This window comes from Thermobia domestica, chromosome 18 (assembly GCF_964235325.1).
Source record: "Thermobia domestica chromosome 18, izTheDome1.hap1.1, whole genome shotgun sequence".
Taxonomy (NCBI): Eukaryota; Metazoa; Arthropoda; class Insecta; order Zygentoma; family Lepismatidae; genus Thermobia; species Thermobia domestica.
Window position 1 is genome coordinate 38,224,944 of NC_137471.1, and position 26,278 is coordinate 38,251,221.

Below are 26,278 nucleotides of genomic sequence, written 5' to 3' on the forward strand. Positions count from 1 at the left end.
GGAGAGTTATAACGCAATGTACCATGAAACACCCGTATGGAACAAATTGTACCATAAGTTCCCGATAGTAAACTAAGAAAACACTAATGTTTGTAGCATTAGTAAAAAAGTTCCAGTACGTCAATTCATATTTCAGGCTCGGAATAAGCGTTAGTTATTAGTAGAGAAAAACATCTTAATGTATTTTGTTCTCCAGTGGCACCGTCCCCAGTTTTTACATTAAAATTCATAAAATAATTTATGTGAAACCTGCATAAAGTACTTATCAATTATGGTTGGATACCTTAAGGTACTTACATTCCCGCTTGTTGAAATATAGTAGATAACTTGAACCGAGGCGGATAGTGCGATGATAATTCGTGTGGAAGGGCCCATAATGCAAGCCCATACACCGATTGTGTCAAATAATGGAGAAACTTACTTTAGACTTATAGACTTACTTTAGACAAGGCTCCTTAACTTTTGCAGTATGAAATATTACTAGTAGTAGTATGATTGCCTGTCTCCATACATATTATTTCAATCAAAACTTATTGACGTTTTAAGAGTTAATTCCATTCCATTTGGGTTTTGGAATCTTCTGTGTATATGAAATGTTGCCATCCTACAACTGGCAATTTTGTAAGAGAAGACAGAAATGATCTGCAGTATTTTGTATTTCCTTTGATAAGAATAAGATGAAGATATTTAGTTAATTCGGTAGAATTTTTATTGAGGTTGAGAAGTTTGATCTATAAAGCCAGGAATACTTGCGACTGGGAATCGATGCACTTGGCATTTATCACCCACTTGAACGTGAGCCATCTGCTGGCCATATATTTTCATTCCTGTAGCACCAGGAAGTTCAATTTACTACTTTTTGGAAATTTCATTAGTATTTTAATAGTATGTATGTGTAGGATGTAACAAAAGAATGTAACTTGTCTTAATATCTCTCTCCTGCAATTTACCTCAACATCTGTGTTCCGAAAAGATACTAAACTTTCTGTCGCAAGACCTCATGAAGTACTCTAGCTGTCCATATGGGTGACATTTTCGTCGGTGACGACACATAATGTAAAAAGACGAATACATATATATATAATTGGGTCGTTGATGATCTTGTGAGTCGTGTACGAAATTCAAGATAGATTAAAAATAAATAAACTTGACATTTAAAAAAAAACATTAAAATAAAATTTAAAATAGCTGATTCTATTTTGTAGCTATATTCCAGTTCACAGAAAGTGGAAAACCAGTATTCTCTTTGCCTAAACGAGTCATGAGAATTCCGAAGATTTGTATTTAATACAGATTAAAAGATCACTTATTGTAAAACACAACTATATTTCTGTTTACATTAGAAATTTGGAAGAGAAAAATAAGGTTAAGAAGAAGGAAGAAGAGGGAGGAGAGGAAAAAGAACTAGAATGACCTCAAAAAAAGTCTATCACGAAAGGATAGTAAATAACAGAAACAATGTAGAGAAAATATTAAAAGTAAGATATCGGAAAAATAGAATAATAGAAAGGGGATAAGAAGGAAGAGAAAGAGAAGAAAAGTATGGAATAATTATTGAAACATAGTTGGAAACCTAATAATGCATTGCATATGTGGTGTATTTCTGTTGATCTCTACGTAAAAATAAAAAAAAATCTAAATAAACCTGTTCCAGTTGGACACATGTTAAGCCATACAACACTGACGTGGATCCAAGTAAATACTATACATTAATTTAATCAGAGCCAGTCCGGCTGATGAAAAAAGATATTAGTTCATGTAGTGGTCTCGAATCAGATTTGCTCTGTATAACAGATGTGTACATCTCGTCTGGAATCGGGATAAATACCGGAGGTCGAAAGAGTAAAATAATAATAATAATAATAAAAAAATCCACACTAAATGCCACAGCATTAAGATGCAACCGAAGTTCTCATTAGATTCTCAGAACTCCGGCGGCCGTTGTTACTGATTTCTATTTTCTCACCCTTGTTGGTATCGAAGAGCCACAATTGATCGACAACAGTAAGATTTAGTCTCTGATGAACAGTATACTTATGTTCAGAAATCATTATTGATTACTTATAGCTTGTAGTAATATCGCAAGTTGTATCGTTTGTTATGATAATTAATTAATTAATACACTTAAGTGTATTACACTAGAACGTATTTATTATGAATTTATATAATTCACCTTACAGCGAACACTCATTACATCACATGCGCTGTGCTGTCACAGACTATATCGTGATTCACACTGTCAATGTGGCCAGAACCACTTGACAACTACTGCATCCATTACATCTCCCCCTTTTACACATAATCTTTGAACCAGTAAGGTTTCTTTACTTTTCTTTCGGACCTACGTGGCTTATCACCAACTACTCCCCTTAGATTGACACCACAACTAGTTTCTGTCACATTTTGATTTCTCGTTACATTGTCTTGTTCTATGGGTTCTTGATTTTCTTGCACACCCTGTACATTATTATTAGTTACATCATCATACTCACACAAGTTTTGAAATTCAAATTTGTTTAGAGACTTTCTTAAATGTATTTTATTCCTGCGATACACCTGATTGTTTGTGTCTTTTACTAAATATGATCTTGGAGTGTTTTCAACATTAATTACTTGACCTGGTACCCATATCTTATCCTTTTGCAACAAACAATTTTCCCCTGGTTTAAATTCAGGCCTTATTTTAGCTGTTTTGTCATAAAGCATTTTATTTTTCTGCTGCTTCTTTAGTAACATTTTGTGTACATTTTCTTGAACTTTTGGTTTTAGCAGCTCTACATGTACTGGCAACTTAGTTCTTACCCTCCTACTCATTAACATTTGAGATGGTGACATATCTGATCCTAACACAGGAGAATTGCGATATTCAAGTAACCCTAACCTGTAGTCTCTCCCTTCTTCTTGGCTTTTCTTTAAAATTCTTTTTGAAATTCCTACCGCTTTCTCTGCCAATCCATTCGACCTTGGATACCTTGGACTACTAGTTATAATAGTGAAATCCCACTCTCTAGCAAAATCCCTGCATTTCCTTGAGCTAAATGGTACATTGTCAGTCACCACAATTTTAGGTATACCATGTGTTGTAAATACATTTTTAAGTTTGTCATTTACTTCTACAGAAGTTTTTGACTTCAGTGGTAAAAGTTCAAGCCATTTCGAGTAATAATCCATTATGACTAGAAATGACTTACCCCCAAATTCTAAGATATCAACACCTATTTTTTCGAATGGTAAATTTGGTATGTCATGGGAAATTAACGGTTCTTTGGTATTTGACATTCTGTACTTCTCACACGTCGTACATTTAAGGACCATATTTTCTATATCCGTTGCTAACCCTGGCCAATACACTATCTGTCTTGCTCTTGCTTTAGTTTTTTGCACTCCAAAATGACTTTCATGCAACTGGTTTAACACTTGTTTCCTTAAACTAACCGGTACAATTACTTTTTTACCTAAAAACACTAGGCCATTTTCTACAGTAATATCCTGTCTTAATTTATGATAAAATTTTACACTGTCATCTAATTCCTTCTTATCATCTGGCCAACCCTTGTAATACAGATCTAAAATTCTACTTAACACAGGGTCTAATTTAGTTGCTTCAATGAACTGCTCTTTACGTGCATCACTTACTTGTAAGTGAGAAGTTAGACTATGGATTACTTCAGTAAGTGACCTGTCGTCTTCTTCAACCTCATTAAGATATGACCTTGACAACAGATCTGCAATGTGCATATTTTTGCCTTGCACATAAACAAGTTTAAGATTATAATTCAGTAATTTGAGCTTCATTCTTTGTAATCTACTAGAAGGCACATCTGCTACATATTTATTCATTATAGAAACTAGAGGCTTGTGATCTGTTTCTACCTCTACTTCCCTACCATAGATGTACAAATGAAATTTTTCCACCGCATATACAATACTAAGTAACTCCTTTTCGACCTGTGCATATGATTTCTCAGTTTCTGTAAGGCTACGAGAACTGTAAGCTACAGGATGCCCATCTTGTTTGAGACAGCAACCCAGCCCTTCACTTGAAGAATCACATTGTAATGTAATTTTCTTATTTACATCAAAATTAGCTAACACAGGAGCACTAGAAAGTTTTTGTTTTAACGTTTCAAAAGCCTCCCTATGTTTCGGTAACCACTGCCATTCAATATTTGATTTTAACAATTCCCTTAACGGTGCAGTGATTGTAGAGTAATTTGGAATGAACCTATTTACGTAATTTACCATGCCAATTACTCTTTGTAATTCCTTTTTATTTTTGGGTTCTTTTAACTCAAGTACAGCTTTTACCATGTCCCTATTAGGTCTAATTCCCTCTCTACTGTACACACGCCATAGGTATTTAACTTCGTGTACCTTATATTGTAGTTTTTCAGGATTGAACTTAATGTTCAAATTTCTTGCTCTCTCTAGCACTACATTCATGATTTGATCGTGTTCTTTTTCAGATTCTGCCCCTATTAAAAGATCATCAAAATAGACGACTACACCAGGAATATCTCCAAAACACTTTTCATTTAATTTCTGAAACACTTCTGGAGCTATGCTTAGACCAAAAGGTAGCCTTAAAAACCTCCAACACCCAAATGGTGAGCTAAACGTACACAATCTACTTGACTCTTCATCAAGCTCAATGTGATAGAAGCCATCTTTCCAATCTAAAACACTGTACACAGATTTTTTATTTAGCCTTGCACAGTAGGGATTATTGCATAATTTCGTTTAAGAGCTTTATTTAAATCTTTAGGATCCAAACACAATCTCAGGGACCCATTAGGTTTTTCAACTATAACTAGATTGCTTACCCAACCGGTTGGATTTTCTTCTTTACAAATAATTCCATCTTTTTCTAGTTTTTCGATTGCTTGCTTAAGTTTAGGCTGTATACTTAGCGGCACCCTTCTTGGTGGCTTTGCAACAGGTTTTGCGTTTTTGTCAACTTCTACGTGTAGTTTCCCCTTGTACTTACCAATACCTTCAAATACGTCCTTATTTTGAGATATAAATCTACTCTTGGTCATTGTTGTTACAATATCAACAGGTACTCTTTGTATTAAATGTAACTTTGTGCATGCACTTAGGCCTAATAACGGCTTAGCTGCGTTACTTACACCTTCAACTATTACAAAATCTAAGTATTCATCCGCGTTTTTTGACACACAATGTAAGTTTACAATACCTACGGGTTTAATTTTATGACCACCATAGACTTCTAACAACATTTTGGTAGGCCTGACCTTAAATTGTTGATTTACACGTTTAAATTCTCTAATTGGAAGCACGTTGACTTCTGCACCTGTGTCCAACTTAAATGTGATTTGTTTATCTTCCACCTGAATGGTTTCTTCCCATTCTTGCCTTCCTGACATTACAGCATTAATGTGAGATATTGACACTTCTGATAAATACAGTACATCACTTGTGTCCGTCGTTTCCGCTACTTCTTCCTGTATGCACTGGACTTGTTTAGCCTTGCACCCCACTGCAAAATGATTAAACTGTTGACACTTTCTGCACTGTTTACCGAATGCTGGGCACTGCGCTTTCTTATGTACTGTGTTGCACTTCTTACATTTGTACTCATTATTGTGAAAACGCGGGTTCCTTGCACTGTGTTCTTTACACTTATTTTTGTTCTCTCCTGTTGTCCATGCTTTACCTGGCGGAGCTGATAACTTTTTCCCACTTGCACTTTTTCTTCGCACTTCACTAACTTGTTTGTTCTGTATGGTATCTGTTTGTTGTCTGCTCAATTCCGCTGCACGTCCCATTTCAATAGCCTTATCTAGTGACAGTTCTCCTGCACGTAACATTCTTTCCTGTAATACCTTATCACGTATTCCTAACACAATACGATCTCTTATTACACTGTCTGTTTGGTCACCAAATTCACACGTCTTAACCAGTTTCTTTAAATCGGTAACGAATGAGTCAAACGATTCTCCTTCATCTTGCACACGGGAGTTAAAAACATAACGTTCTACGACCACGTTTTTCTGGGGATTGAAGTAAGTTTCAAAAGTTTGAACAACTACCTCGTACTTCTTTTTGTCTTCATCACTTATCTCAAAAGTGTTGTAAATTTCTACAGCTTCTTCACCAACTACATTCAGTAATATGGCAACTTTGGTGGCACTGGGCTTTAAATCTTGACCGCTTGCAGTCATATAAATATCAAAATTTTGTTTGAATTTTCGCCAATTCTCACACAAATTACCGGTAAGGCAAAGTTCCTTCGGGACTTTAGCTGACTGCATTTTTTGTTTTGCTAGATGACAGTCTCACTGTTAAAAGATAACCGACTGCGCCATGTATCGTTTGTTATGATAATTAATTAATTAATACACTTAAGTGTATTACACTAGAACGTATTTATTATGAATTTATATAATTCACCTTACAGCGAACACTCATTACATCACATGCGCTGTGCTGTCACAGACTATATCGTGATTCACACTGTCAATGTGGCCTGAACCACATGACAACTACTGCATCCATTACACAAGTTCTTGGTTTAGTGTTTACATAAATAAGTAAATACAATTTCTTAATACTACCATAGGTTCCCATGTTTAAAACTACGTCACATTCATACTACCACTCATTCGATATAAATTTAACATTTAGGGCACGAAGTCCATATATATATACGGACTGCGTGTTTCTTCTAGAGACGCGACTTCCGTATTTATACGGACCAAAGAATTGTGTTATGTATGACTCTCAAATTCGTATACAAACGGATTTCGTTGCACGGATATTGTCTTTGGGGCTTGTTTTAAGGTTTTTGCCATGTTTTGGCAGTATGGTTGCACCAAAAGTGACGGGAAATAAGTTATGTTTCGCAATCGTTTTGTGTTTATATTCGTGTAATATGGCAGAACGTTGTAGAGAAGTTGTTCCAGACGATGAAATTTAAATGTTGATTGATAAATTGTCGCGTTATGGTATCAGTAACGAATGTTTACCATCTGAAGAAATTATACAGATGACATATCAGATATAGATGAGTATTTCGATGAACCATTCTTCGTTTCTGTGTTCGAAATCGATAAGTATAGTGTGTAGTGTTCTGATAAAGCATAGAAGTTGGTTCAATGCGTACTCGCGGAGAAGAATTTTGACAGTTCAATTTATTATTGATCATTGTGAAATAGTTCGAGGTGCAGTAAAACAAGAATAGAGCATTTCCTTTTTTGGTAATCACACCAATAATGTTTGCACTGTTTATACAAACAGGCTCTGTATTGATGTATCATTGGCAGAAACTAGAAACTATGCAGACAGTATTGGTCGGAACACTTATGAAACAAGAAAACTATACTTGTGCACAGGGTGCGAATTACCGGGGGGGATGAGGGGGATTTCCCCCCTCAATCACATTTTGTTCCCCCCCAAAGAAGTCAGCTGAAGTATCCCCACCGGGGATGCTCGCTTTCCCCCTCAAACTATGCTTAGTGTAACTCCAAATTTCACTGATTTTTGTTATTTCTTGTAAATTTAATCTTCTAGCTGTATTTCGAAATGATCGATGTAAACTGTTCAGTTTTGGTCATTTCTACTTACCACCTAATTACCCACTATTTTCAACGTTGTTTAGTAGAACTATATTATTATGACTACGGTTGTTACTTGCAACTATACCTTCGTACCCTTCAGTTCGTCATCGTTTGTGAATTTGAATGTACTAATTGCGTATACCATACTTGGCGAAGTTCGGATATGTCTTATTCATCCTCTATATTTGTATCGATTATCATCTTATTTTAATTTTTGTTATAACATGTTATTTCATTTTCCAGTGTACTCTTTGTTAGCACATTGTCTTCATTCCCTAGTGGGTTGTGTGTATGCAACTCAAAAGTTGCATTTAATTTGTGATAATTAGCATAGTAATCACTGCTTTTACAGTTTACGGAAATGAAATTTTGAAACTGTACTCAAAATCTGAGATATAGGTATTCTCTCGTAAGTATATGTTAACGTACACGCTGGGGGATACGCTCGTAGTGAGCAGACATGTTAATGAAGGTGATTGTTAGGTGAATAAGCGAATAATTCAAGATTTGTTTCAGCACTTGTTAATACGACTGGTTCTCCGTGTCATTGTCCGTGTCTGTATAAGCATTTCAACTGGAGCGAGTTTTTTAAAAGTTAACCCTTCATTTTTCCATCTTTTCGCTGTACAGTTTGCTGTCCACGCAATTAATGTTGTCTGAAAAACTTCAGTGTAATGTTTTACTTTATTTAAATAGCGTAGCCCATAGTGAATCAACTCATCTTCAACCTAACAGTAAAGTAATTTTTAAGTGTTGACTTTCCGTGCCCATCACGGAATCGATATTTGGAGAAAAAAAGTCGTGATGAGCATAGCTTTAGCGGAAAGTAGAAGCACAAGCTCGAAATTTGAATTGAGAGATTTTAAATATTTGGCCTTCGATTTGACCTTGATGTGAGAAATCGGGAACAGCAACAATCCATTTCTTATTTGATAGGCTAATATCTAGATTTTCTTAAAAAAAAAATGTCCGGTTTAACTGGTAATTTTAGTGGTTTTCACAAGACTGAAGTAGGTTTCTTTTCGCAACCTGTATGTATTAATGCAAAGTGGAAGCTTTCAATATGAGTGGAAAAATTAACATATGCTTGTGATCATGGCTATCGCTCGAGCCAAATTATTAACTAAATAAACCTTAGAGAGCTACGGGGACAAGAGTGAGTACAACATTAAAACACGTTCAGAAAGGTTTAGTGGGGTGTGTGTATGTCAGACAATATATATGTGCATAGTTATTGTCGGTAGATTTATTAAATTAATAAATATCTCATTTATTACAGGTCACACACACACACACACACATCATATATATATATATATATATATATATATATATATATATATATATATATATATATATATGGGGGTAAGGCATTTATTGTCTCATTTTGAAATTTGAACCTTCAGACTATGTCCTTTGGCCTAATTTTATCCCCCCCAATATAGATTATCTAATTCGCACACTGCTTGTGCACAGCATAGTGAAATCACAAAAAAATGTATATTTCACGTTTTATTCGCACAATCAGTTCAACCAACAAGTAAGACAGGAACGCAAAATATTGGTAGCGCGAAAATTGGCCGGCTGGTTGAACGGCACTTTGCAGAAACCCCCTGACACAACGAAGATGTGCAGTGTGCACTGTGAAAGGGAAAGCAAAGGGCCAGAGAGTAAAAAAGGACAGTAGGTATTATTGCCCACATTGAAACGTTGTTCTTTGCGTTTCGGAATATTTCCGTTTATCACAAACAAAAAGCAGATGTGATTTGTAACTACAGAGATCTACGAAATACAGACAAGTTTTGACAGGTATTTTTGGTGCACCCTGTGCTTTGTTTTTGGTGCAAGTAGTACATTCTATTCTCCTGTGTATCATACAATTCTCTACTGTTCGTGGGATGCATTTTTTATGTAGAAATAGTGTTATTGTACTCAGTTTGTATCTTTATAACATTTGTATTCAGGTTTATAACTTTTTTCAAACTAAAAGATAGTTTCTTTCAAAATATCGCAAATATGCCAATATCAGATATATCGGAACAAAAATACGCTAATTATTCAACGAAGAACCATACTTTATTATTTTAACAAAATTTCACATATTATTTTATTTATTGCTACTGTATGTCAATTTGAAAAAAAGCCAAAAATCCTGCCGCAAGCGGAAAAGGACAGTGCTTAAAGCCTCCGCACCCAAAGTGATAAACATTTAGATATATTAGATTAGATACATATCAAAATAAAAATCATTACCTACTGTTTTACAGAAAGTAATTATTGCAATCAACAAAAAAGAAGAAAAAAGTAAGAAAACCACCCTTTATAAATGACAATATTATTACTACCAATCATTATGTCATATTTGATATGATAATCTTCACACCAAGAGGGTACGTTGTTTAAATTTATTTTGTTATTCAGAAACTACTCATTGGAATTCCTGTTTTCTGAATCTATTAAAATCAGACCTAAGTATAAAAACAAAGAAATACTGAGCTATATAAGGTAGCTAAAGGTCTAACATATATCGTCTGGGAAAGAAAATACACTCTTATTTCGTCCTTGAAGAAAGAAAAGAATTATTTTGTATGTCTTTCATGCTCAAAATTAAATGATACATATATTTCACTTTTTGGGCTAGTTTTATCGTTTATTTCTTATTGATATGTAGTAATGCACTTGCACGCTGCTTAACACGCAGCCAGAAACTAAAGTGCTTGGAAAAGGAAAATACACACCGCAGAACCGTATGTTTCGAAACCTAACCTAATAGAACTAGAAATCACTATAAAGAAATACAAACCTAAGGGTGTAGACGAAGTTCAGGCTGAGTTAATTTTAGTTAGAGACAAAAAATTGTGGAACAAGATACTTAAATTCATTCACCTTATCTGGAACAAGGAAGAATTGCCACGAGAGTGGAAAGAATAAATCATTCTTCCAGTTCACAAGAAAGGCGATGAAGCTGATTGTAACCATTTTCGAGGCGTTTCTCTTCTGTCAACGTCCTATAAAAAACTCTCAAACATTCTATTAGCAACATTAATCCCACACGCAGATGAAATTATTGGAGGTTGTCAGTGTGGATTTAGGCGAAATCGATGAACTATCGACCAAATATTTACCATTCGATAAATACTCGAAACGAAGTGGGGATACAATACCCTGGTACATCAACTATTTATTGATTTTAGAAGGGCTTACGACTTGGTTGGGAGAGAAACATTGTACAACATTCTTACAGAATTTGGAATACCGAAAAAGCTAATTAGATAACTTAAAATATGTTTAAATATCACAAATCCCAAAGTAAAGTCCGGGTAGGAAAACTTTTGTCCACGAGTTTTCACGTCGAGAATAGTCTGAAACAAGGTGATGCGTTGTCGACATTATCATTCAGCTTTGTTCCGGAATACGCTATAAGGAAAATTAAAGATAGGAACCAGGGCCTACAGTTGAATGGTGTTCACCAGGTTATGGCATATGCTACTGATATAAATTTAATAGGGAATGTTATGAGAACAATAGAAAGAAATGCAAAGGTCTTATTAAACGCTTGCAGGGACATGGGTTTAGAAGTAAATGCAGAGAAAACTAAATACATGGAAGTTCGTCGGGATCGTAATACGACAAATTACGGATGCGTTAAAATATCGATTAATACTTTTGATAAACTGGACATTTTCAAACATATAGGATCAATATTAACAGACGAAAACTATATTCACGAAGAAATTAAGTGTTGACTAAAACAGGGAATTCGTGTTATTATTCAGTTCAAAATCTCTTGTCGTCCCAAATTCTGTCGAGAGCTTAAAATATATATAACGATAATCATGCCTGTTCTGTATGGTTGTGATACATGGTCGCTTACTCGGAAGGAAGAACATAGACTGAAAGTATTTGAGAACAAGATCCTGAGACGAATATTTTGACCCAAGAGAGACGGGAATTTCTGAAACTTCATAACGAGGAACTACGTAAATTATACGATGTACCAAACGTTGTTAGGGTCATCAGATCTAGGAGGTTCAGGTGGGGAGGTCATGTAGCAAGGGTGGAAGAAAGTAGGAACGCTTTCAAAGTCTTAATTGGAAAACCAACCGGGAAATTACCATTAGGAAGACCTAGGCGCAGATGGGAGGACAATATTAATATAATCTCGCAGAAATAGAAATACCAAGTATAAACTGGATCCAGTTGACTAAGGGTAGAAGTCAGTGGAGTCATATGTATTTGTCAACGTGGCATTGAACCTCCGGGTTCTATAGACCATAGAGTTAGTTACTTAGTTGGTAATGCACTTGCACTTTTACGTCGTTCCAATTTAAGACATTAACAAATGTTTATGATGATACTTGGACACAAATGAAATGGCACGACAGTCTATACAGTCATAAATCGGTTAGTAATTTTTCGTCCTTCCGGGCTTCCAGTTTCCAAATGTTTAAATTACTTATTTGATTCTAGTTAATTTTATGGGGGGAGGGTAATTTGTCACCTTTGTCGAGAAGTTTCCAAATAATAGTTTGTCAAATTGACTTTTTTTTTTATTGGGAAACGAACAATTATCCAAATAGACGCCACTAGGAACGAATACCATTGGGAAGGTACCTCCAACGGATTAAATATTAACCATGTTTATTGAAATCAATCAATCGAAATTTTTGATTCACTTAGTTTTACTTTTAGTTTACACTAACTAGAACTAATTCGGAGATACGGTAATCACTGAGGAGAAGATGGAGGGTAAGTTACATAATTCTAAGAAACAGGATTTTACTGCATGGTTCACAAGTAAATCGTGGTAACCTGCTTATCTGCTTTATCCCATACATACCTTTTAGTAGGTGTTAGTACGAGAGTTAAGACAGAAATACTTCACACATAAACCCACATTTACTGATCTAGGCGGTATATTTTTATGGTTGACAAAAACAAAGAATTCAAAACCATAACCATTCAAGACAAAACTTGACTATTAGATTATATTAAATTCATTAATCATTCTATGGACCACGTTACATGTACACTTGTATAAAATGGTATAGAACTCGTCAGTAAATAAATTCGATACAATATTTAGTACAAATGCAATGCTCTTGTTTTCAATAACTTATGAAACATCTAGTATATACAATTCGAAATTAATTACTTTCAGAAGTTTCAAAATTCGCTTCTAAGATATTCATTTTCAGTGTCCGCTGCTGTTCCAGGTAAATTTGTGTAATTGATGGAATTATAGATCAAAGTATTTAAATATTCTGAAGTAAAATTTGGTAAAAGGTGCTGAAATGGGAAGTAAAGGAGAACTTCCAGTAGTTCCAGGATAACGATCCCTAGCACAAAGCACTCAATGTGCATTCGTGGCTCCTTTGTAATTTTCCGCATGTGCGGGAAACACCTTCGTATTTTCTTGATATTAGCGTGTGCAGGGTCCGCAAATTGTAAAATGTACAGAAAAAATTGGTCAAATCTTAAATTTGCCCATTATATGTCGAGAACAGAACCCAACTAACCCCTGCGGTGCTTCTAACCCGTTCCTTATACTACTAAAACTCCAACTACTGCTTATAGTAGAATCTGTATAGTGAAACTGCACTATTAACATTATTCAGCACTTAGGGTATGTGGTCATTTGGAAAACCGGTCAAGAAATCATGCTATTAAAAGAAAGGAAGACTTGGAATCAGTACCTCAGACTGAATGGGGAAAAATTTATCCTTCCTTGTGGGAAAAAGAAAAAAAAAAATGCAAAATTCATACCCGAAAGATTGAAAGCCATCATGTGAAGTAGAGGATTGCCAACAAAATATTAAATATATCTAACAACACTACAATTTTGCTAGAAATTAAATTCTTTTTTGACATGGATTTAACCTGTTTTCGCTCTTTGTATTTCTTGATAGTCATGAAGTTGAGTTTTGTCAGAGATGTCTCTATTTTTCATAGGTACACAATATAGAATAATTAAATATATATACATAATTAAACATATACAAGAGAATAAACATTTTAAAAGTTCGCTTCAGACTAATATATATATTTCTCTGAAGCGAACTTTTGGAATATTTATTCTCTCTTGGAATATGTAAAGAGGTGTATGTCCGACTTCTATTTTGAGCCAGTGTATATGTTTGGACAACTTTGCGCCTATGGGAAAATATGTGTCGTTGTGAGGTATACGCAAGATAATATGATCATTGCATTAATTTACTGGCAATCAAACAATTCTGCTCGTCCGTGTCAACTTTTCGCAGTTTACTGAACATTAATTTTAACCAATTTATGTACGTAATCAATTCTTGCACATGACAATTTTAATGCAATAGCCGACTTGACTCGATAGTCGCGGCTAATGAGTTATGTAATTCATAAATATTTAATTAACTTATTTATTATACCTGATTTTTAAGGGTACGTAGGTAATTTGCTAAGGTAGTTTTCACGCAACAATTCTTTATGAATATAGTATTTGACTTCAAGCATTTATTCCTTGATAAACTACCAAATAAAAGTCAATACTGAAGACAACAGTGTTTATGAAGTGAGGTTGCTTGTGAAATACATATACTTCGTGTCTGCTTTCACGTACACAAAATTCCGTTTATTTCTTATTGTTGTTAGCTTAATTCCATAAAGTATAGCCCGCTCCCCCCAGTGTTTTTAACGAATCATAATGATTCTAACGATTCATATTAGTTCATAATGAATCGGAATCGCATGTTATAAAGATTTAAGATGTAAATCTTGTGGTAAGGAAGCTTTAGTATAAGTAGTAGTAGTTAGTAGCAATAGTAGCAGTAGTACTAGTAGTAGTGGTAGTAGTAGGAACGGTTAGAAGCCCCGCAGGAGTTGGTTGGGTTCTGTTCTCGATATAAGTAGTAGTAGTAGTAGCAATACTAGTAGCGGTAGTAGTAGTAGTGACTTCCAGTTCCGGTGACAAAGCACTGGGGGAGCGGGCTATACACAAGCCTAATTCCATTTGAATGGTGCACAGTTTTGAATTCTATCTCTGTGTTAATGCCTTCCTCACATGCCCATCGTTTACATATCACTCGTATACCTTTTTTTTTTTTTTTTTTTTTTTTGTAAATTAGATAATAGGTTATACGTGTAACTTTTCAAGGCATATGCATATAAATTGTTGCTCTCCTCTTCTAGTTAGTTATTATGTTATCACTTCAGGCCTTCGTTATAGTATTTCTTGCTACAGTATGTATGACTAATACATTATAGTCGTATCCCGTGCATGCCAATTTTGGAAGTTTAACCGGTACTGTGATACGATTTTATATATGTAAGATTTAAGAATAACTTTGCTCCGAAATACTCAGTTTTAGATAATTTTGCTAAAAATACTTTTTAACGATCAGCCCAAAAGTATTTCCTTGCTTGCAGCATTAAAGGGTTAAGTTTAGAGTTACCCCTACAGTTTCAAACCCACAAAAAAGCAGTTAAAACATTAAAAGATTTTTAGGCTAGGTTTGGTTAGTTTAGGTTAGGTTAGGTTACCCGTTATAACTAGTTAGACTAGAACAGTGACTGGAACCAGTTCTCATAGAAGCTTCAATGGCCTACGTTTAGCAGAAGGGGTCCAGCTCTTTTCTCTAAAAAATGTTACAATTTTGGTAATTTCTGTTCACATTCGGTTAGTTTATATTATATTAGTGTAGGGGTTCGGCATAATTTTCAAAAGAATGAGATAAATATGGACACATCTAAGGTTTTTATTTTCATCTTTCACACAGTCTGCTGAAAACTCCATGAATAAAGAACGATTCTCTAGTTTTAACTTAGTCGCCTTGAGTAAAATTCTTACGGTTAATTTTCTAGATAGACTGGTGTGGGAAGAACATGGTTTGAGCTTAAACAGTAAAATATGCAGTCTAAATTTTGCTTTATATAGACTACAAGGCACTGTCTCTCAACATACTTCGCTTTTATTATACTGTGCTAAGATATATTCATTTCTCAGTTTCGAAGTTATTTTTTGGGGAGTATCGCATCTTCCTTATCCATCTACCGCATACAGTTAAAAGCTGTACGTATTTTGTTTAATTTGTAACCAAGATCATCTTTTAGAGAAATATTTTAACCCCATAGAATTCCCTCGCTCCCATCTCTCTACATATACAAAAGCATTGTCTTTCGTAAGATTAATTGGCATTCCTTTACAGTTACATCTTCTACGGATGTTTATGATTATAGAAGATTGTATAATCACTTACTCCAGCATTTTAAAAACATTAAGAACATAAAGGTGTTAAGAATGGGGTGTTTAAATTTCCTGTAGATAAAGCTCTTATAGTGTTATTGAATATTTAGAGTGTAATTCTTAAACTTACAGTTAGTATATATTTAGGTGTATTCTTTGCTACTAGTTGTAATCTAATTTTTCTTTTTAGTGTTTTATTTTACTTTTTATTATTATCTTTGTAATTTGATGTATTGTTTTCTGACGTATCCTATGTGCTTGGTCTTCTGCAACCTCTATGTGCAGAAAGAATGAAAATAAACTAAACTAGACTGAACAAGTGATTTTCTCACAGAATCACATCTTACTTATCATTGTTTAATAAGGTAAGATAGGGATAAGTAGGGTAGGATCGGGTCAGCTTAGGATTAGGGAAGTTTGAACCCATTTGTTAAAATTAATATAGTGTAATTTCTTGTATTGCTATGTATTGTGAATTGCTTCCGATAAATGTTCTGCTGAAAGTGATTTTTGCCGTTTCCTTTACCACAGAGTAGGAAAGTACAAGAAAGAGTAAAATAGGATTGAGACCTAAAGTAAAAGTAATTGAAAAACTTATTAACTTCAGAAAACCCGCTCCAATTATTATTCTTACACAGACACGAAAAATGAATTACTTTCGTAATATGACACTAAACGGTCATATACGCACCTACCCCAACACACCTGCCTATTTCGGATGGTACTCCTAATACTGATCAATAAAAATGAAAGTTTTTAGTGTAATTATGGTAGTAGTTGTTGTATTAAAATATAAATTATTTTATTGGGAAATAGTATTTTGATTTGTTAGAACTGACAACCTGAGCATAAGAGATAAGTTTATTTTTTTAATATGTGGAAGTTAAGTAAAAGAACAGTTTTACCTCTGAATGCTTGGACCACAATTTTATTAACAAAATTATAATTTTAACGAAAGGAGAATAAGAACACTATATACGTTTTCTCAGAGTTGCTATTAACACGTCAGTACACGCCCCCCAATTGTAACATGAGGACACGCCATGACGGCAATTTGCTCACGCAAGTTTTGATAGCTAATTTCAGTATTTTTACATTTTTATTGAGAGTGAAAAATTTATTCTATGAAATTTTGACTTCTTAGCTTATTATAGACACTTTCAGTACCTAAAAAAGAACCTAAAGATTTTGGTAAAATTTTTGTTATGTTTTCACAGTTTTTGAATTTTCTATTACAACACGAGAACACGCCACGTTAGCATATTGCTGCACTCTTGAATTTACAAAGTAACGCCAGAACACGCGCTGTGAGCAAATTGCCGCATTAGCTATTTGGGCTATAGGAAATTTTCTCCGTCATATTGACACACGTTTTATTATTACAAATACAAAAAAAAAGTACAAAAACATCATTAATGTACTAGAACAGTGATGTTATGAAACTAGTCCAGTGAAATTTAGAACGTATATTTACATGTCACCTTTTCCGTCCTTATCGTTTACAGCTGGTCCTTGGCCACGTTCGGTGCAGTTTGTACATGATGGTCTTATGTTTTTTGCATATCGGAGTGTTGCAGTTGATGCATAAGACAGTAGTTTTCCTGTTCTTTCTACGAGGGCAGATACCGCAAACTCTATTGTGACTTCGCTGATCAGGTGCTGCTTGAGGTTCTTGTCTAATTGGCTGAATATTTCAACTAGCCGGTCCTTTATTGACCTTGCGATTGGGTAGTTTGCAGCTATTCTTATTTGCGCATGATCCGAAAGAAGCTGTCGGTCAAGTGATTTCAAGAAGTCTTTTCTTGCAGGCTTCTTGAATTCATCGTCTTCCATGTTGTTGGCTTTCCAAATAACAAACGAATTTATTTCACCAACATTCAATTCAAAGAAAAACATTGTTAGTGGCCAGCGATTTGATACACGCGATACGCTATACTCTTTTGCATGACGTCACTGACATCTACACCACATTTGATTTGTTGTAAAAGGTAATTGATCGTTTGCATGCATCACCTGTACTTTCACCAATCTCATCGTCCCCCTGCCATGTGGAAAGTAATACAATATACTTGTTATTTGCAGCTTTGTACGATACTAGTGTCACCTGTTGTTTTACTCTTCAAACAATACGTTTAAAGAATGAGCAAACGGCCCTTAAAATACAACACTTAACACTAGAACACGCCCGTTAGCAGCCTGCTCACAACAATCCTTATGTGGTTACACGCGCCGTTAGCAATTTGCTCACGGTGACCAATACACACCCTTCCACTCCAAAACCATGCGCATGACGCAAAGCCGTTCAGGGTCAGGTAGAGGTGGGGTGGGTAGGGGATAACTCGGCCCCTCCGCCCCTATTGTCTTAGAATAAGGAAAGTGCAGGTGTTTTTGCAAAACTGCGGCAATTTGCCGCGGGTGCGTGTAACGACGAGTTAAGTTATATGTCACAACCATATGTTCGCAAAAAGAACAAAACTGAAAGCTCAGACATATGTTAATGAAGGTGACACATGCATATATGAGAACCTGTAAGTCCAAATTTCGTTCTCACGTACATAGGTGCCTCTATTCCCTCCGTCTGCCACATTTGGTAGTTGCCAAGACCAATGGTGATCACCCGGTTCATTTAATTACAAATTTTTAGTTGTTAATTTGAAATTAGATCCTAAAACTATGATTTTTCAGAAATTAAAAGTCCCATTAGGTTATATTACCTTTGTCCCTTAAGGACAAGTTATTTTCAAAAGAAAACTTTAATAGTTCATTCAGATTACAATCTCAAGATCTTTTTCTTTTCTTATAACCACACTTAATCAAAACCTTGTAACATATTAGCATCTCCATTTATGTATTTATTTTTTAAATAAAATCTTCGTCCTCAAAACAACTTACTCTGCTGCTTCATTCTTTTTGATACGGAATAATCTCAATACATGCTGGTAGATATTTTTCGCACAATTGCACTGAGCATATCATATAATAAATAATACAACAATGCCATCTGTCGCAAAACATTCCTACATCTGTCCTACTTTTTTTTGTGTAAAAGTATGAACTAGTGCGTGTAATGTTGAACTTACACTTGCATTAACTCTTATGTGATAAAGAGCACACTTTGCATTTCATATTTCTATTTTATTATACATGTGAAAAGTAAGAGGCCGATATACTTTGATTACTTACACAATCCTATTCTGAAATAAAGTAAATCATTTCTTCCGTAGGTTTTACATATTTTCTCCTAAAATAGAATAGCACCTTTTAATGAACGGTGATAAGAAGAAACCAGCTTTTTATTATTATACTGAATTTGAAGCTGTTTAAGAATTTTCGTGAAATTTTATTGATTCTTTTGTTTGTTACGTTGAAATAGAATTTTTATTTTTGTCTCGTGAATCGAACCCTTTTCCAGTCATGTTTGGTGATGTTATCTTTCTGTTTCTAACTTGTTTCGTCGTAGCACGGGGCACTTCTACCTCAATTTAAAAAACTTTTTCTTTTTTAATTGTGTACTAAGAAAGATAAGAAACACGAAATTCTTATGTTGGCCGATAGTCCCACCGCCCACTCTCTCGCTGGTAAAATCTGAAATGACGCTACTGTATTAAGATGTGGATTTCTGTCAAGTTTCTTTGTCTTCATCGAATGGGTACAGTTTGTTTTTTTTCTTTCTTTTCTTCTCCTTTAGCCTAAACGGCATAACCGTGGGGCGTAAAACTGAAAACTCAAAAAACTCTTTCTTTTCTTTTTTATGTGAATATAAATGAAGCTTCTAACCAGCCATTTATACATCGTGAAATTAATATAGCTGTAGAGCCTTTTATTTCTAGTGGATCATCAGAATGATCGCTTACAAATGTTTTCAGCAGTCACTTCCATGTTCTCTTTAGATAAATATTTTAAATTTTCTTCAACATGAAGATTAATCAGTCTCTCTCTTCTGGCACCAAATCAGAAGGTATTTGTGTTTAACTACCTAGCCTATAAACACAATTATTTTTTGAAGTACCGTAATAAACAAAAGAGTTTTCAATAAAGAAATATATAATACATTATATGCAAAGTCAGTTGATAAAATTATACACATTTCAAATTATAAAGAACAAATTCATGCAGTATATTTAGATCCTACCATTGTTATTTTGTGTTATTTATGTTCTACGTATTACATACCTTAGATGGGTTTTTATGTGTGTAGTTTGGTTTCTTGGTGATATTTTCTTCTTAGTTGTATTGCGGAATTTTAACTTTCTGTTCATCTACAATGAAAAGAACCATAATCTAAAACGAGTTTCTCATTATTATGAAAGCTTTAATTGTAACTTGCTACATGCAGTGCTGGATTAAGCTTCGTCGGCGCCCAAGGCACAAACTTAATGTGCGCCCTTCTCAAAAAAAGAATAGTCTTTGCAATATTTTAAGGCTAATATAAAATTAGCGAACATATTGAAATAAATCGTGAAGGATAAAAATCAATAATCGAAGTAATAGACCTAGTACAAACAATTCATGTGTTATACCTAAAATTATGCAACGTATTAAGAAAGTAAATTCACCAGTCATCAGGCATAAATGAAGCTGCTTCCGCCGCACTTTGTTTGTTGCAAACTCGTGTATAAGTTCTTGAAAGTTGATGTGTCCATCAGTCAAGATGTCTGCTTCGATGTGGAGAATAGATAACTCGTTCAGTCATTTGTTACACATGGTTGAACGGAGATAAGGCTTCAGTCTTTTTACAACCGAAAACGAACGTTCAGCTGAACATTTTGTTACAACAGTACACAAAAATATTAATGCAATATCCACATTTGGAAACACAGATTGCAACTTTTCTTTCAGATAAACGCTAATGTTTCTGCTTATGAGTCACAGATTCCTCTGGTTTTCACAAGCCCCGAAAAATGCACATATTTATTTGGAAATGTTGATTGTAGATCAGTTTCATATGCAGCTTGAAGGTTGGCTGTGCGTTCAGAAATAACACAAGAAGGACTTTACAGAAACTTACTAAAAACCATGAAGTTGCCAGGCATTATTTTATAGCTTTCCTTTCTTTTAATTAATCAACGTGCAATTTATCAAGAATAGGAAGAAACATCTCATCTTTAAATTTTTCTCTTCCTGTTGGAACAACCTCATTGTCTCTTACTTCATCAGCTTGAATGCTGCGTTTTCTAAACCTTTTATAACTACACTCGTAATCCATATTAGTTTTCTCCATGGATTTTTGCTCATAAGAGTCGAACGTGTCACAAAGAGAAGTTATAAAGTTCACAAGTGATTCAACTAAATCATGTACTATTGATAAATCTATGTTGACACTTTGTAATTTCACGGCGACACTGGAATCTCTGCAGTATATCATTCTGTGATCATGAAAGCTGTTTCCAGCCTGTTGATTCAAGAGAGATAAGGCCTCATTTCGAACTAAAGGTTTCTCAAAAGGATAATCGCTTACATAGTAAGGGTCTCAATTACACTACCCCAGTTTTCATATATACATGTACAAGCCTCCTCTCGTGGTGGCCAACGTGTCTGTAATAAAGATTTTAGTGTTTTCTTTCCTGGGTACATGAAAGAAGCAAGTGAATTCCAGCGTTTTGTTGAGATGAAAAAATAAAATTGTAAATATTTTGAAGCATAGTGAGAAAAAAACACGCTTCTGTAGAAAAGCTTGCTGCATTGCTTCCGTCCAAATTCAAAGAATGAGCTGCGCAGGGCACATAATATGCTTTAGAATTTATTCCTTTAATTCGAGCCTGTAAACCTGTATATGCCCCTGACATATTGCTGGCATTGTCGTACAACTGACCTCTGCAGTTAGTAAGGTCAATAGAATGTCTGGTTAAAATACCTATCTCAGCTTCGGATAGATTTTCCGACTTGTGACCTGGATTTGACAAACGAAAAAAGCCTTTCAACAAGTTTACACACTTCATTAACAAATCTTAACACAAAAGCTAACTGATCAGTATGCGAAATATCTGGAGTTGAGTCAACTATTATGGAGAAATATTTGCTTTGTTTTATATCATTAATAATTTCTCTTCTCATTCTATCAGCAAGCAGTTCAACAACTTCATCACAAATTGTAGAAGACAAGCAGCTTGTATGACATTTTCCCCGATTTCCATACCGTTCAATGTGTTCCGCAAGAAATAGATCAAACTCGACAATAAGCTCTAAAAAACATCATGTATTGCCCGCTGTGCAGAGAATTAAATTTTTCTTCGTGACCACGTACGGGAAGCCCGCGACTTGTCAACTTCTTTACGACAGAGAAAGCTCTTCTTAAGATACTGACCCAGTACGTATGTTCTGTCAGAATATGTGATTGAAAATGGTTCTCAAGGTTCCAAGAGATTTCCTATCTTGTTAAGAGTGCCAACTTGCAGTTTTGTGTTCTTCAGAATTTTCGTGTGATACTAGAATATTTGAAATGTTTTTCCAGTCTGAAATGCCGTGAGTTGCGATCCTTGTCTTGCCTTTCAACAACCTACATGATGCACAATAAACGGCGCCAGTGCTACACTAATATACGAAATAATTCCGCAAAATCGATTCGCCATTTACAAGTTTACAAAAAAAAAAAAAAAAAAAAAAAAACACTGTTATTTATAAATCTTGTCTTACCTGCTATGAATCTTTGCGATTTAGAAAAATAGTTTCCAGTATTCTGATTAATTCCACGTCAATTGTAGACTTATTCAGTCACCATTCGGCAGTATCGTCACTAACGAAATTTGCATTCTCACTGTCACAATCACTAAATTCTACAAACTAAGGAGACATTAAGTGCACTTTCTTTCTCCGCTAAACCCACAATATTGTCAACATTTTTCGCTTCACCGAGTTCACTCGATGTAACCACTTCCACTTCACTTACTGAACTGCTTTCGGAAATCACTTGTTCCTTTCGCCTAAAAAATGTGTCAACTGTACTAAGCTTTTTCTGCAAGGTTGCTTCTTTTTCACGCTTTTTGTTTGCAAGTTTACGATAAGCCGCTCCAAATTATTTTGTTAAGTTGTATGAGGCAATGAAAAAAATATGTCCCTTAATACAGATCACAATTTTTCATTTTATCCTAAAGTTATACAAAAATGGTTACTCGGAAAAAAATGATAATAACTTGTTACATTGCCTATAGTATTAGAAATATAATAAAGAAAGAATAATCCTTCTACGCTAATTAGTTTAGAAGTTATATGGCATAAACTAAGTGCATGTGAGAAATCTAAGATGGCAGACTATTTATTCAAAATGGCGGAGGTTAATGAGGAAGAGGTCATGAACAAATTCCAGAAGCTCCCATCTTTTTATTCGAAATGTCTTGGTTTGGCCCGTTGTTGATGTAATTTGACGGCTGTTTTCCGTAATTATAATTTTTTTTTTATCTGTGTGTGTAGTGATGTTTTGAAAGCAATCACAGGTGTCAGTTCTGAATATATCGCAATTGATTTTGGGTTTTGAATGTGTATTGATTCTTGCGTTTGATTGACTTCAAATGGTTCAGAGTACAGATAGTGTCTAGTTTTTATGTAGTTAAATTCCTTTAAAAGTATTGAAAGAACTAAAAGTTTGATTTGCCATCACAATAATGCTAAATTAGTTTGTATGCTGGAAGCAACAAATGATAAATAAAATGATATATATTGAAAAACGGGTAGAATAGACATGTGAGAGGAAACAATCTAATATAAACAGAGGACCATATTGCCTACTCTATAATACTTCTTTGCTTACCTCTACTCGAAATCGAAATTTAGTATTCATAACTACATTTGTATCAATATTATCGTGTCATGTATGTTGGTTGTATTATGACAAGTTAACTTCCTGTAATCTGCATTAAGATAAATGTATTCGCTGAATTTTACTAGTTATTTCGAGCGTCCAGCAAGCAGAATAAAGACCATTACTAATGTGAATACCCATAAATTAATTAAGACAATTCGTTTTGTATCCATAGCAAATAAACTTCGCTTGTATCGCATTTACTCAAACATGTCATTTTAATCACTTATCTGAAGTGCTTTTACACTTGTCATACGTACAAAATAATAGTTAGCCGAATCATATTACAAACAAAATTTAAAAAACTGCTAGCATTTAATGTACGTTTTGTAAAGTTATGAAAGTGTGCTTTGCTTTGACCATTATGGCGAACGACACAATAAAGCAGATGAGTTTCCACTGGTGTATTTAAATCTTTAATGATTACTTCAGCTTTAGTAAACTAAACTTTTAAGTAGATAGGCAGTTAATGCTGTAATCACATAAACAATCGAAAGTATATTTTATTCACTTTCTTTCTCTTTTCAGATTATAGTCGCGAACCTTACGCCGTTAGAAGACACTCAGTGGCGGATGAAGATCGATCCAAAGAGTATAATACAATTCAAAGTGTAATAAAGAAAGTGGAAAAATTATGTATGAGTAAGAATATGGTAATGGATATTGCGTAATAATTGTGCGAGCAACTCTGGAAAAGGAGAGCGTGTTTTAATGTAATATACCAGTTCTCTCATAAACAACTTACTATGCTATTCCGTGTCGGTTTAATTGCATCTTTCTTGGAGTTCATAAACTTATAATAACGTCCGTGAGTCGAGTTTAAAATCCCTTCATAGATATATTTGTTTTTTGAAGAAAATGAACATATTAAAATTAGTCGAATAATTTTAAAATGACTCAAATCAGTATGGTTTTTAAATAATTAAGTATCTTTTTTATGCCATTTTTATCATAGTATCATTTTTCTGAATAATGTATGTTTAGCGGCCGTTATAGCATCGAAGCTATAATTCTCAGTAATGTAATATTGTAACTAGCTAAAAATTGCTTTCTATGTAGCTATGACTCTTTTCCTTCAATGTAACACTATGAAGTTTCTTTTAGTGCTTTTGAAATTTTTCATATCTCTCAAATACTGATTAGTGAGGGTCTGAAGGGTCATTGTAAACAACTGTTGAGTTTACTAAATGACTTCTTACTCTAATGCTTGGATTGAAGGTGAAATAAAAACAGAAAATGTGTCTATAGAAGATTGCAGTTACAGCAAGTATAATAGTAATGAAAGTGACTTGGAATGTAAATATCCCCTTCCAACGTGTTCTTTCTCATATTTGAATTGTATTAACTTAGAAGATGGAACGGATAAAAAGGACGACTTTAAGTTGTCCGTCTCTTTTGAAGGTCATGAGGATAATGCAATAGGAGAACCAGACAGTAACACATCTGACATTATTGGGAGTCGCATCGAAGAAAATGTTCCAGGAAATGCTGTTCCAGATATTGTTAGCAATTCTCAGGAAATCAGGTTCGTTTGCATGTCGGCTTTTCTTTGTTATATATTTTTCAACACTTTCAGTACTGTTTGCTTTTTTTTTTTTTTTTTTTTTTTTTTACATTAGACTACTTCCACTGCAAATAGTTTGGTAATATTAGAGAAACACATAACTTAGTAGCTAGCATTGAGATTTTTATTTTGTACTTAAGTACGATGCGTTAGGTTACCCCTAGGACGTTTAACACTAGAAGGACCGAACGGTTAATTTGACAGTTTTTCTGACTTTTCCCGTTGTTCTTCTCTAACCATTTCACTTAGAAATCTGAAAGTACCTGAGCTTTTATCATTAATAGAGTAGACTATGTGTAAAAATTTTGGAGACTGTCACATCATTATGGGAGACGCTATGCCGCAATATCCCAGAAAGACCAAGGGGTCATTTTGACTGCTTGCTTATACTGGCACTGAAAATATTTTGTTTGCAATTGATGGTCAGTAATTTGGTTGCAATTGTGGTGTGTGAAGTCATTGTTATTGTAATAACACTTTTCGCGCGCACAAAAGGAATTATCTCCGAAAGAATAAGGAATTGTATTCCACTGACATTTACAAAAACCGTAGTGATAAAGCACTGACAGTTTATCAAGTGTCTTCCTTTATACCATTTTCATTATGGTATCATTTTTCTCAATAATATATGTTTAGCGGCTGTTATAGGAAGTGTAAAAGAATCAAGAGTGTAGCTATTTTCAGTGCCATTCATAAGACAGTTCGTGTGTCATAAGATAAGAAGAATAAACTTGAGACTGACTTTATTACAACAAAACAAAATTTGGTGTCAATATCGTTGACCAGATGCTTCGGAAATGCTCGGTAAAATGACCCAGTAGGAGGTGGCCGCTTCATGTGTTTTATAATGAAGTGGATATAGCATGTCTCAAATCCTGGATTGTTTATAAGTAACGAAAATATATATATAACCAGAAGGCAATGTTTGACTAAAGCTGAGCATGTACAGGGCAAGAGTTACAGTTTGTCGGATGCTGATGAGCGACCACGGTGCAAAAAGAGAAAACAAAGTCAAATTATGCTATGTAATGACAATAAAACTACGGATGTGTGTAAGATGTGTAAGAAGTGAGTTTATAGAAAGAGTGTCGGAAGATCGGAAGAAAGTGTTTTGTAAGAAA

General features: G+C 34.5%; 2 protein-coding genes across 10 annotated transcripts in view; one reads left to right on the forward strand and one right to left on the reverse strand.

Moving 5' to 3' along the window:
* Positions 1-4,703: 4,703 nt before the first annotated feature.
* Positions 4,704-6,275, reverse strand: LOC145675059 (uncharacterized). The gene has a single exon (XM_081745424.1). The coding sequence runs from the start codon at positions 6,273-6,275 to the stop codon at positions 4,704-4,706; it is 1,572 nt and encodes a 523-aa protein (XP_081601550.1).
* A 7,400-nt stretch (positions 6,276-13,675) lies between these two features.
* Positions 13,676-26,278, forward strand: part of LOC145675852 (uncharacterized) — a 30,301-nt gene continuing 17,698 nt past the window's right edge. The window contains exons 1-2 of one of the 9 annotated variants that reach the window (XM_081746612.1): positions 13,676-13,760; positions 24,122-25,118. In XM_081746612.1, the coding sequence (XP_081602738.1) occupies positions 24,781-25,118 (338 nt within the window). In that variant the 5' untranslated portion in view covers positions 13,676-13,760; positions 24,122-24,780. Of the gene's footprint in view, positions 13,871-13,977; positions 13,998-14,039; positions 14,172-14,191; positions 14,336-14,431; positions 14,573-14,668; positions 14,857-24,121; positions 25,119-26,278 lie in introns of those variants that run through there. The other 8 variants (XM_081746607.1, XM_081746613.1, XM_081746606.1 and 5 more) reach the window with 8 other exon arrangements.

Coding starts and splice junctions, on each gene's coding strand:
- LOC145675059 (XM_081745424.1), bottom strand. CDS start 6,275: ATGCAGTCAGCTAAAGTCCCGAAGGAACTTTGCCTTACCGGTAATTTG.